Source organism: Schistocerca serialis, chromosome 8 (genome assembly GCF_023864345.2).
Source record: "Schistocerca serialis cubense isolate TAMUIC-IGC-003099 chromosome 8, iqSchSeri2.2, whole genome shotgun sequence".
In the NCBI taxonomy this organism is placed as follows: domain Eukaryota; kingdom Metazoa; phylum Arthropoda; class Insecta; order Orthoptera; family Acrididae; genus Schistocerca; species Schistocerca serialis.
In genome coordinates this window covers 360,767,555-360,781,135 of record NC_064645.1, presented here as the reverse complement: position 1 = coordinate 360,781,135, position 13,581 = coordinate 360,767,555, and the positions used below count along the sequence as shown (strand labels likewise).

The 13,581-nt window shown below is 36.5% G+C and overlaps 1 protein-coding gene across 19 annotated transcripts in view; it reads right to left on the bottom strand.

The window, feature by feature from the left end:
* LOC126416640 (CUGBP Elav-like family member 2) overlaps window positions 1-13,581 on the bottom strand; it is a 764,867-nt gene that overhangs the window by 51,572 nt on the left and 699,714 nt on the right. For all 19 annotated transcript variants that reach the window (XM_050084411.1, XM_050084416.1, XM_050084409.1 and 16 more), the window contains 4 exons: window positions 9,868-9,993; window positions 7,901-7,980; window positions 5,946-6,083; window positions 3,737-3,869 (listed from right to left, as the gene is read on the bottom strand). In XM_050084411.1, coding sequence (XP_049940368.1) covers window positions 3,737-3,869; window positions 5,946-6,083; window positions 7,901-7,980; window positions 9,868-9,993 — 477 coding nt within the window. The remainder of the gene's footprint in view (window positions 1-3,736; window positions 3,870-5,945; window positions 6,084-7,900; window positions 7,981-9,867; window positions 9,994-13,581) is intronic.

Below are 13,581 nucleotides of genomic sequence, written 5' to 3'. Positions count from 1 at the left end.
TGTGTTATCAATATATGTTTTAATTCCTTCACTTTAGAAGTAGTTATAATGTCCCATGTTTTTATTTCCAGCTAGATTTCACTGAAATGAGCAACACTTTACTCTGCGGCTGCCGTTTACTTAACGAGTTCAGTTATTCAGTTCGTAGCCTTGATGTGTCGTTGGCAATAATGCAGCAACAAGATGACACTGCAGCCATGCCGAGAGCAACTCTGCTTCCCAAGCAGAATGTTAGGCAAGTTTTAAAACAATCTTATAGAACATACCATTCTCTATATTTCACTAGAAAATAAGGAAAATATTTCATACGTATACAAGGTGATCATTATTATGAAACTATTTTATGTGAAAATAATGTGGCCATATGTGAGACAGAAAGTAAAAAGGGATCTCTTGTTGGAGGTGTAAATTTTTCAGTACAACCAAAAACCGAATAATGTCTAAAATATCCCTTTTCATTTTTTGTATGTTGTAATAATTTACATTATTCTGCACATGCTCATACTGATTTTAAGTTATTTGAATTTAACAAGTGCCAACAGTATCATTAAAGAAAGTTGACTAAAGTCTTCTGAAAACTGATCTCTTGTCTTTATGGGGAAATTACTCTGGCCGGACAAGAGGCACTATTTCTGTCTCTCAGCCATGTATGCAGTGCTTCACAAAATAGTATCACCTAAATTTTATACGCATTTTAAGGAGCTCGTAATAGTTTTTTTTTTATACAAGAAGAACATTTTGTGTGTGCAATGGTCCCTTTTCATTTGCAGTTGGTCTCTCAGACTGCTAGCACGAAAGAAGCAGCAATAGTATTGACCCCCCTCACAGTCAAGTAGCTTCTGACAAGCAACAGCAGCAGCTTCAGGAAAGAACAACTAGACAATTCTGTAAACACCTACCTTACTCCTATCCATTAGCAACTGGGTAACAGTAACATCCTAAGTTTGGTCTCATAGACCGCCAGTGTTTAAGGGTTAATGGTTTCAGATTCAAAATTTGGTTTAAAAAATGCCATAAAATAGAATACAAATTATCAATATTGTGCAGGGAAAAAATTGTGCAGGGTATACTAATTTTTATCTGTTTGGGGCCACTTTATCTGATTTTAAATTTCTGTACACTGATGTGCGATAGGCCTGAAATGGTAAACAACTTAATGTGCAATGTTAGCTTAAAAAAGTCTTTACCACTTTACAAAGGACATTTTAAGATTAATATATTCACACAATTTCTTACTTTACTAAGACATATTACGCAATGGAAATAAAATGACTGTTTGAAATGCATTACCTCAAAACACCTACTGACCATCTCACTTATTCAGCCTGTCATAATGCACTGACATTTTGAGACATATTTTTCGTTTTTAGATTGTTCAGAATCCAGAATGTTTGTCTCTCATACGATGATCATTTCGTGCAGTTGATGCTGATTTAGTGACTATTAGGAAATGTGTTCCAGTTATTGCTGTGTGATGGATCAAAACATGATTGAAGGCGTGGGGTTCCTGCACCACGTACGGAATCTCTCATAGACTTACAATTATCTGAAACCAGTTCCACAGGGACAATACTATGAAAAAGATAGATTGCTGCTCACCATGTAGAGGCTGTGTAGACTCACAGACAGGCTCATGAAAAACACTTGTAAACAAGTGAGCTTTCAGCCAAACTCTGTGCCTGAACTTCTCCACTATATGGGAAGTAGCCATCAATCCTTTTCACAATACTGTCATTATTCCATCCTGGATATCCCATTGTTCAATTCTATAGGGAAACAGACCTGACTGAAGTCACAGACCATTTATATTTTTTATTTTATCTTTTTTCCCCTCTGCTGCTGGGATCATGTTGCATGCAGACTAAGTGTATTTTAAATCATTATGAAAGAGATTTCATTTTATCATGTTTTACAGTTATGAACACGACTGAAGGTTATTTGTACTTCCTATATATTGAATAAAGTCACAATTTTTATGTTTTATTGCATCACATGACAATTTGGACACTGTGGGTAAATTGTCAGGTGCAAATCATCTGTAATACCTCTTGAGCAAGGTGATGGAAAATGTCATGTATGTCCCTGTTACGAGACCCTTAGATATTAGGATTTGTGTTTTGGGAATCAAGTCACGGAAAATATGAACTGTGATTGCAGAGTGGGTAAATCAACGTTTGCTGGCATTAAAATGTTAAAAACATTCTCCCTTATTTCTTCAGAAAGTTTTTTGCTGTTTTTCATTGTTTCTCATCAAATTTTTGATCATTCAATGATGCAACATATGGAACCTAACATCTAACTTCCTCATTTCCAGAACAAACATGTTTCATCATTTCACTGAACAGCAGAAGTCATTAAGACTATTTGCAACTGATGATTGATGCACAGGGTCCAAAATTAATAGTGTGAAGCAATAAAATACAAGAATAGTATGACTGAAGGTGGTGTTATTCATACTTTCTGTGTATGAATATAGATGCTGATAACATGCAAGTTTAATTTTATGCTATCCTTTGTGTCTGACATTGCCCTCACTTTGGGCAATTAACTCACTTTTACTTATTTCATCTCTGTGAAATTTTTTTACTTGTTGGAAAAAATTTGTATCTGTGGTTGATGCAAAGAAGTTGCAAAGCAGCAAAACACATTAGTAATTAATTGAATAAACTATTAGTCTATTGGTAATAAAATAAAACGATATTAATCTCTTGTTCACCTAAATGATACCTGCTTGGAGATACAACATACGACACTATTATCACCTTTAAATACTAGAAACTAAACAGGTACTTTAAACACGCTAGATTCGTGGTCCCAAATGGACAAACAGTGCACTTGACAAAGGTTTATAAAGTAGGTATAGGTTAACTAGGACTTTGCCGCATGTAAAGTAAACAAGAGGAGAGAGACCACTTAACCACTAAAAACTGAACTTCTCACTGTCACTGCAGATGCACTCCACTGATTCAAAGACAAAATTTTTCTTAGGGCTTTGTATGTATTGAAGGCGTCTTGGATGTTAACTCCTATAGTGTCAAATGTTATGCAGATGCAAAATTTCTGCAGAAAGTGTGTTACGGTCTACTTCTCATTATCTGTTTTTCCAAAGAATACAGTTTTTTTTATAAACTATCTGTTGTCAAAACCTAAGGAAGACTTTCAAACTGTTCCTTTTTTACTGTTGCAATGAGACTAATTGTTGTAACTTTCAAACTTCTCTATTAATGTATCTGATAGGGGTTATGCATTGTCAAGCAAAACCTTTATTCAAGTAAGTGTGATTTTTGTGAGAACAGGAAAAGCAGAATGAGTGAGCACACGTTTAGTAGTTTTGTAAAGAGCTGATGTGAATTTGAAACATATGGCATCAATGAGCCCCTTCACTGCATTCTTTGAGTAACTCGTATTCTCCAACGAATGGAAAATGTTGAATACATAATGAGAGTTTCAATTTTTGTCCATTCTGTGTATGCTGGCTTCAGATACATGATCTGAAAGTCGGCATTTCCAGTAACAAGGATTTTTAAAAAAGTATGGTAACTTGGTATCTTCTACATGTATGTTCACTGATGAGGACCTATTCATACTAACCGCATTTCATAATTTGAACCAAGTTATACATAATATTACATTTGTGAAGTTAAGTTTCATAAACAGAATCCTCAAACTGAAACAGTAACAGCTATGGTAAATTCAGCACATGAAACCTCTGTGCATTTCCATACGATATACTTACTGGTTGTGTTTTGTGCAGCCTGTAGCTGCTGTTGCAGGAGGAGCTGTTGTTGCACAGAATTTAATGCCGACAGACCCGCTGTCTGCCCATTTGTTGTTGTCGAGTTTGTTGTATTCTGCAACTGCTGCAGCAACTGCAATAGAAAGGAGTATGTCACTTAAAACAGAAATGAAACACATTAAAAATGGCAATAATGACATAGGAGCAAAACTGCAATAGAAATATTCATCATTCAACAGTCTCGTCATTATTATTGGGCTCTGGTAACAAAGGAGGAATTTTGCCTCAGTCACAGGCAAACATGTAATTGCGCACCAAACAGATTGACTTCTTACACATTTTGCAACAATTTTTTGTCAGTGCACGTTTTATGCATTTTCCTCCCGACCCCACATCCATTTTCAACATTTCTGCTTTGGTCTTCTCAGTCTTCTTTACATATTGGTCTATAATGATTCAGCTTCTGCTAAAGAGCCATATGAATTCCTGGGCTCTCCAAACTTCTTCAAACCAAATGAAGCAAAACTTATGTAAAAGGTAATTGTTTCACTTATGTTTTTCTTCTAATAAAAATTTTCACTGGTGCCAGTGTAAATTACTTATGCATTGATTCATCTCATCCTGATCACTGTAAAAAATATAACCATGGCCAATGGTGCAAATTTCTTGCAACAGTGTAAGAAACAAAATGCAGTCACCTACGGGACATGCTAAAGAAATTCTCGGTGCTTTTGTCACAACTATAAAATCAGGTAACTTTGAAATACTCTCTCTGATGGTGCAACTTTATTCCAATTTGTCAGTTTGTTCCATCGAATATAGTAATGATTGTTTTCCGGGGTGCTTCCTCTCATCTTCCTCTGTTTCTGAATGTTCCTGTTCACCTTTATTATCACAATGTGTGTCCACTTTGTTTTCAGAGGCTTCTTTAACTTCTGTATTATCCTCTTAGAAACACTTTCTTTAAATTTCAATATGTTTTGAGCCAAAAAGATTATACGTCTTACTGTAGCCTGCCACAGTCAGTTATAGCCCGTGTAAAATACTACGATTCCTATAAAATAATGAAATTATATGCCATTAATCAGTTTTATACCCGATATTCAGTCAGTCATAGCAAATGACTTAACTATCCTGAAGCAAAGAAATACATTCTACATTCTAAAGTAGCTCTGTGCTGCTTACAAATTATGTTGGCACCAAAATAAATTTGGTGTTTAAATGAAAGAGGGAACAGATGTAGTATATTACAGTCAGCAATTGGCACATACCCCAACAGTGGAGGTGTCTCCCCAATACTGAAGCATGAAACAATGGAAACAGTCCACAGAAATGAAGCTATGAACAGCAAGTCTTCACTGCAGCTGACTGTTGAGAAGCAAATGACAGAAAATTTTGACACCTGCCAATACGAGCTGCTGTGCCCGACTGGAGGTTAGTAATAATCTTGCAACAAGAAACAGCATTTATAGGGTTCTTCACTTGTAATAGGACTGGAATTCAATAGCAAGCAAAGATGGTGAAAGGTGAATAGAAAAAAATACACTGACTGAGAAAAAGGAATTGAAGAGAAAGCCGCCAGGTAAAATTATGAACTTGTTAGGTAATGAAATTAACAAAGTGTTACAAAGAGATTACATTTCCTTCTGTTGATTACACTGCACTGTCTTTTGTATTACAATAAAGTATCCAGAAATGGCAAAAAGCTCAGTTATGTTTACATTGTTCAAGGTCATGAGGTCACACATTTATAGGAGTATTCTCTGAACAACTACTTCCCAGTGGTATGTTATTGCTATTTCAGTATCTACCCACCTATGAATGTAATACTCCCACCCCCTAAAATTTTCATTACAACAACTTGCCAATACAAGTAGTTTATTATACCATGCAGAGATGTGGTATTTTGTATTTCATGATTATGCCTGTCTACAAATCCATTGCCATTCTACTATTACATATATAAACAATGTAGTCTTATACAGAAACTAAATACTTTATTTGCTGTGTTTTCAAGTTCACAGCTCACTCTACACAGACAGAACCACACCGTCCTGAAGCATTACTATGTCTAGTAGTATAGCAGCTGAACAGAAACTTAGTAACATTTCAGAAAGTCTTGGAAGTATGATAAACTGAACAATCCATTCCCACATGATACTTTTTGAAAGGCTGCATGCATAGTTAAGAATATATGTGAAGAACTTACGGCCAGATATTGAGGATTTATACCACCCAGATTAGCTGTCGGTAAGCTCCACATGCTTGCCTGTAACTGCTGGAGTCGTTTCTGGTCCTTTTCCTTTTGAGTGTCAGCAAATTTCACTACTAAAGGTGAAGAACAGCCCTGAAAATTTATGTTTATGTTAGTGTTTATTGTTGTATGGAGAACATCAACACAAATTTTAGACAGACTATTGTAAATTTGATCAATGAGGGTAGATTCTAATATATTGACTGGACATAGTTGATTGCCATTCTGTGATGGAAGGAACATCAAGTTTACTAACAGCACCTTCACTGTTAATTAGCTTTTACTTGACAAATATTTCTCACCTCAATTCAAACATGCATATTTCGTAATATATTTTATGAGGACAAAGTTAATTCACCACTAGAATAGTGAAGCATACAGCCTGAATGAAGGTGAAACACATGAACCACACAATATAAAGGGTAAGTTACAATCAACATCTCTGTCATGCAACAAAAAATTGACAATGCAGAAAACATATAAAATATTCGTTAACAAGTGAACTGCTCTCTCTTCTTTCTTTTGGTTTTAACATTTATGCATAGAGTAACTGTTAAGAGGATGAGATTGTTTCACTTGACATTTGCATTAGAAAAGTGCACAAACACAATAAAATGAAAAATGGAGACAGTACACAATTCATTGTGCCTGTATAAATCTAGTAATTAAACTTAGAAACTCTCGGGAAAAGAAAAATAATGATATGTGGAATAATTCCACATCTGACCATCTGCCACACATGTGAAGTGAAAACAGCAGATTAACATAGTAAATAATACAGCAACAAATGAAACGGGGGAAGAAGAAAAGCATTAACAACAACTTATACACATTCTATATCTTTTGCTGAAGAGAAATCCAAGGAACAGAGATTTCTACTTCACCCACAAAAACAGGTATTCAATACAGTGCTTATCACAAACAAATTAACTAGACTTTGTGATGATAACGCATATATACTACACTCAAGCTCAATTGTAAAGAAAAGCACTACTGCTAAGATAGTAAAACACATCATTGTTAGTTGAAATATTTGTGGCTCTCACACTGATTACACCACAAACACAGAAATAACAATTAAATTGCATCAATTATATATTTGTACTTTATGCAGTTAGTAGAGAAGAAGTTTGAAGTCCCATCCACACGTCAACAACTTCCCCCCACCTCTGAATATGAACAGCCTCCTTCCTTAAAAACACTGTTGTATTTTCTCTACTGGGTAATAAGACGGTAAAATTGTTTATTATTGTGCGAGTAAGAATTCCGTGATGCAGAATAGCTTTCATTACCTCATTTGGGAGTTTATTCTTTAACTCTTGAGTGTGTGAATACAGCTGTACTACATAGCAATAGGTTGTTGATACTGCTGCTGCTCAATTTTGTTCATCATAAAAACTGGTCTGATCTACTTCATGAACTGATTTCAAGTTTATTTTAAAATGTAAAAGAAACTGTACTAAAACCAATGAAATTTCTTGATCATCATAAAAACTGCACAAAATGATCTCTCTACATTATTAAAATTTTCCCGAATCCTTAATGAAGCGTATTTACCATGTAAGTATACTGATTTCATTAGGTTTTCTTATGTTTATGCTTCAGTTCATGAGAACAGTATATATTTTATTCCCAGACTGTGTGCTTGTTTGAAAGTTTGTGATTGTAGCTATTATTATTATTATTATTATTATTGTTATTATTATTGTTCTACATTTACTGTTATTTTCCCACACTTATCCTAAACTTTCAGTACAATATGGTCATGAAACACTTATCACATCTACAAAAAATGGCATGGGACTGAACGTGAACACTGAAGTACATATTGCTGTTTCCTCATCACATGCAGGCAGTGGTTGTCTGACAAATAATAGTGTAACTTAAAAATTTAATTGAAAGACACTGACCTCCATTGTTTGGGAATGGTGCATGACCTTGATTGCATTAATGGCACACTGTTTGGAAGTGTATGTAACAAAGGCACAGCCTGAAACAACAACACACAGTTTCCATCACGAGTCTTCTTTGGGCCAACACAGAAGAAGGTATGGAGAAAGTTTACTCTGGGAAGAATATTCACCATAAAAACACACAAACAAATATTAAAACATTAAACTAGTATTTTTAATGTGAGTGAGATACAGAAAACATTTGTGGATTCATACGGACTGGAGTTGTAATTGCAACATAGTCAAATAAGTTATCCAAATTCTGCAATTTCAACAGATATGTGCACACACAGAACAACAAGATCTAGTACACATACACACCAGATACCTACAAATTTTTTAACATATATACTACAAGCATATCAACAGGAACATAACACGGTAAGCTGTAGCTTCATTTTACATTCACAGCAATGTTTAGTTTTATCACTCTTTGCAGAAGTTAAGACAAAAATTAATGATGTACTGAGAATGGCACATTCTGCAACAGAATTACACACACACACACACACACACACACACACACACACACACACACACCTCTGTCCTCCCCTACAGCACAGCCTATAAACTGGACACTCCTTGTTCTTGACTGGGACTAGTAATGTGGTGAATACTAATTTGTTTACCATATCTGTCTAGTTTCTCAAAAATATTCACGAGTTAAGCCTGTAGCCTATCTTGACTACTAACCGTAAGCAATACCATCATCGTCGTAATGTGATATGGCATGCATAAAATGGCATCATAGACACGTTGTCTATAATGCACTACTGATCTGATCAAATCCAAAAATGTTTCTATGAAAGTGAAGCTTTTAATATTTCGTAGGAATCTATGTTGTTAATTACAAAGCACAAGATGATAAACTTCAGTCAAAATTATATTATGAAGGAAGATACCAGATTCATATTTAACTTAAGAATGGCACTAGCGTAGAGTGAAAAAGGGGAAATGAGGCAGCAGGGGGGGAGGGGGGCGCTTAAATAAAAAACAAAAAGAAAAGAAAATGTAAAACCATAATAAGAATTAATAATGTAAAGAATCATGTAGAATCAACCAATACTCGCGCATTTTAAAATGCAGTTATTAATACACAACACTGAAAAATTTTTTTGTCTCAGAATTACAACAGAAAAGAAGAAGAAAAATTTGCAGCAAAAATTATTTTTTTTAAATGCTGGGCCATCTGGAGCTCCAATTTCTGACACTTTCATTTGTGGCCAAACCCTGCACACACTGTGAATTTGGATGAAATCAGTCATTACAAGTAGATGTGATCCCCTTGTGAGTGGAGTCAATTAGCAAGCTATGAGGGGAATACAAAAGGGGATAGGGGCAGTCAGAAGCTGCAAAAGGTCATCATAATTATGTACAAAACGGACAAGAATACTAACACAATAAATCACTTGACTTGAAAGATTGTGCTACATGTGAAGTATTAAAATATATGTAGTTAATGAAAGTGCCTGAATTGCCTTTGCAACAAGTATTCATTTCAAATTGGGGGAGAGGAGGGGTGCACAATGGAGAGCTGTTCACAACATTTGCCAAAAACATCCGAATTATTCAACTAAAACTAAACAAATCATACATCAGTCTGAATTATGATCCTAACACTGATGTAATTTTGCTCAGAATGTGCCATTATGAAGTCAGTTTCAAGCAATGCTGAAAATATACCTCTTTACGTATGACGAAGTAACTGCTGATGCAGTTCGGAAAATGATACACAGAACCTATAATGAAGTCACTGGCCAGAGTAATTTTGTTCTTAGCACAGTAACACTCAATGTGCTGGTGATCTTAGAGATGGTAATAGAGACGTTAAAGATACACAAAAGATTAATGAGTCACTCTTTTTCGTGATAGACAGAACAAACAGAAATGAAGCAGATTTTATAAATTGACTGTAGACATTTTACCTTTGCTCTGACCATTGGTGTCCCGCAAAACTGTGCATTCTTCAATGGTGCCGAAGGGGCTGAACATAGCCCTCACGTCATTTTCAGAGCTCTTTTTGGAGAGCATGCCCACGAACAGCTTCCGCTCTGCCCAACAAAGGAAACTCAGTCAGTAAACTGAAGCATGTAAGGTATAAATTTTATACAGATGTTCTTAATGTATAAAATGTGTTTAACCTTTTGACAGGTAGATTATAATTCAGTACAAAGGGAAAGCATGCACTACACTGAGTTTTTCTGTTAATAGTAAACAAATAGTTCATAACATTACTTTTGTATTGCAATAATAGCTGTATTTAAAACCAATTACAAGTGAAGATGAAAATTTTAAGTTCTTTCTCCGGTCAGACTATTAATACAATTCAGTCCAGAGCTGATGTTATGAAAAGAGTTTCAAAAGAGCTATTTAAAAATAACTTTTCTCTATGTTATAGGAAGCAGTTTGACTGAGCCGACAAGAACAAGTAACTCAGTGGACCACAAAATACACTTGATGCAAACACAGAAAATTACATAAAAAGTACATTGGGATAATAAGCTATAGAAATTGTAAAGGCAAGAGCTAACAGTTCAAGAATAAACAAACACCCATAAAAAATACTAATGGTACATTTATCTATTTCTGCCAATGGCCTTGCTGCAGTGCTAACACCGGTTCCCGTCAAATCACCGAAATTAAGCGCTGTCGGGGCTCGGCTAACACTTTGGTGGGTGACTATTCAGGTCTGCCGAGTGCTGTTGGCGAGTGGGATGCACTCGGCCCTTGCGATGCCAACTGAGGAGCTACTTGACTGAAAAGTAGTAGCTCTGGTCACGAAAACTGATAACGGCCAAAAAGTGGTGTGCTGACCACATGCCCCTCCATATCTGCATCCAGCAACGCCTATCAGCTGATTATGACATGGCAGTCAGGACCATTGGGCCTTCAGAGGGCTGTTCAGATTGAGTTACGTCTATTTGTACAGAAAGGGATGTATAATTAAAGTTCCAAGACAGCTATTCTATCCCTTGAGCAGTGATGAACTAACATTAGAATTATATGACTATCTGCAAATTACATGGGCTTAAGACAACCCTAACATCCTTATGGGTGGAACACAGGTGTGAAGACTATGTCAAATCCATGTTTTTTTTTTTTTTTTTTTTTTTTTTTTTTTTTTTTTTTCCCGATTCTCCCATGAACTTATCCCTAGTGACAACATATAGTAATATTATTAGGACTATCACCTGTACAGAACAAGCTTGTACACACAAAGGACCTAACATCCATCATACATTGTGCACCAGAGAAGTAGTAAAGTAATAACGAAGGACTGGATGCATACATATGCCTCACCACTTTCTCAGACAAAATAATGTACACAAAACAGGTAATGGAATATTCAACAGTCGTATCAAACAGCTGTAGTGTCTTGGGTAGACGGAAGACCACAACATAGTATTTCCATCCCCACCCCACCCCCCCTCCTTCCCCACTTGAGTTCCCTGATCTCAAACTAAATAACCTGGGGATCACCGTGATGGCATTTGCGTGTCTGTTGTCCACCAAGCACCATCTAACTATTGTGATAACTACTGTGTACAGCACAATTCTCTACACCCAAGAAGCAATCACTTGTATATTATAGCTTTTGATTTTTGCGCTTGCAAACAGAAGCACCAGAAAATATTAAAATTGTCTTAGGCAGAACGCTACTGATTTTTTGTTCTTTGTCCCATAAATACTTCAGCACATTATGAGCCACATTCAGCTAGTTTGTAATTTATTTTTCTATTGGGGCAAATACAAATACAGCAACTATATCGTTTTGTCAAAATACTTTTCTTTTTCTATGTGAAACTTCATCAATAGCCGTTATTGTCAGACACGTGGAAAGACCCAAATGATGTGCTAAACATGAGTGACTGCAAGGAAGATAAATCAAATGCCTTGCTCAAGGTAGATCTATTGAACAAGTTTCTATGCCCTCAGGTAACTATCAGCACCTGTGAGACACTTTCCCAAGTTGCTTGCCTGTGTAACAAGCTGCAAATTACTTTCCACTTGTTAATGGTTGGAACAGGTGATAATTTGGAACTTCTGCAGAACAACATTATCTGTCTGACAAACCGAAGAACATAACATGTAAAGTCAACATAATTCACAGACAAATTTCATGTCATAATATGTGAACACAGATGTATGTACCAGAGACTGTACCGTAAAGATTAAGGAGACACTAGCTTAATCATGCAAGTACTGTTAGGGGCACGATGTAATACATGCTGATGCCCACACACGAAAATGTGTTACGAAGCCAACACAGTACGAGGAGTACCACCCCAGTGATCAGTTGCCAAAGAATTTGCAACTAAGGGCCCTAAATTGAAATAACTTCAAAAAGTGCAGCTCGCATAAAACAGGAAGCCAACTAAAAACTCAAATTGGCAGCAGAGAGATTTCTGGAGTGAAAGTTGGTGCTTAGCAAACCGACCGGCTATTGAGGAATGGAACTTAGGACCAGGGATGGGCATAAACTTGCAATTGGATTCTTCTGTCATGCAACACCACCCCCCCCCCCACTTCCCCTGATACAACAAATGAAAAAATTTATGTAAAAACTGAAGCATTCTAGTATGTATGTTCTCAATCATACTGTTATCATTTTTAAAAAAGTTTAACAATCCAATAATAAATTAGGAAAATTACAATTTTGTAAGTGGTGAGCATCACAAGACATGCTGTGAAAGAATACTAAATGCTCTATGAACAACTGGAAAATAAAGTTACGAAGATCACTCAATGTAGAAATATATTATTACATTGAATTTCAACAAGGAGACCCGATTTCTTTGAGGATGCCCACATTGAAATGTTATCACTGAGCATTAGGTGGTTGTACCCTGAGAGGGAGAGATGTGCCTTCTCAACCAATTCTTGATTTGAAGGACTTTCCACATTCCATGGTCTGCAGTCCCTATACAAAAATTTCTGAAGTGTAAACAGTGCACTCAAATTCTGAACAAAATGCATTTGGCTATCGAAATCGCAACACTTGAAATCCTCAACACCTACAATAGTAGCATCTTATCTAAGGACCTCTCAAAAGACCCATATAAATTTTGATCATATGTGAAAGCTGTCCGTGACAGCAAGCTCCAGAAAACCGGGCATGGCATAATAGCTGACGCTGAGGTTAACAAGAGAAGTATTGCTTAATGCTGGAATCACATCTCCTTATACAAAGGAGCTACAAGGAACAGACAAAAATTGGGGGGGGGGGGGGGGGGGGGGAGAGAAGCCACCCCCCCCCCCCCACACACACACACACACACACACACACACACACACACACACACACACACACACACAGAGTAGGAAACACGCTGGCATTCAAAAAAAGCTTCCAGTCATGTGGGAATGGATATTACAGGTCCTATAGGGTTTTCAAGGGACTCAAACCATTTTTCCTGCCAAATAGTGGCACTTTCTTGTAACAATTATGGAGGTGGGCAGCAATATAGTATCCTTCTCTGCAGAGTAGACCACAAAGGCATAACGGTGTTGTGACCCGATGACTGCGGTAGCCAGTGGAGCCTCGTGTTCACGACAGGGGTCCCGGACAATGCGAGCGGTGTGAACAGGGACCTGTCATCTCCGAATACGGCATCACCATTGTGGAGCTAACATCGTAC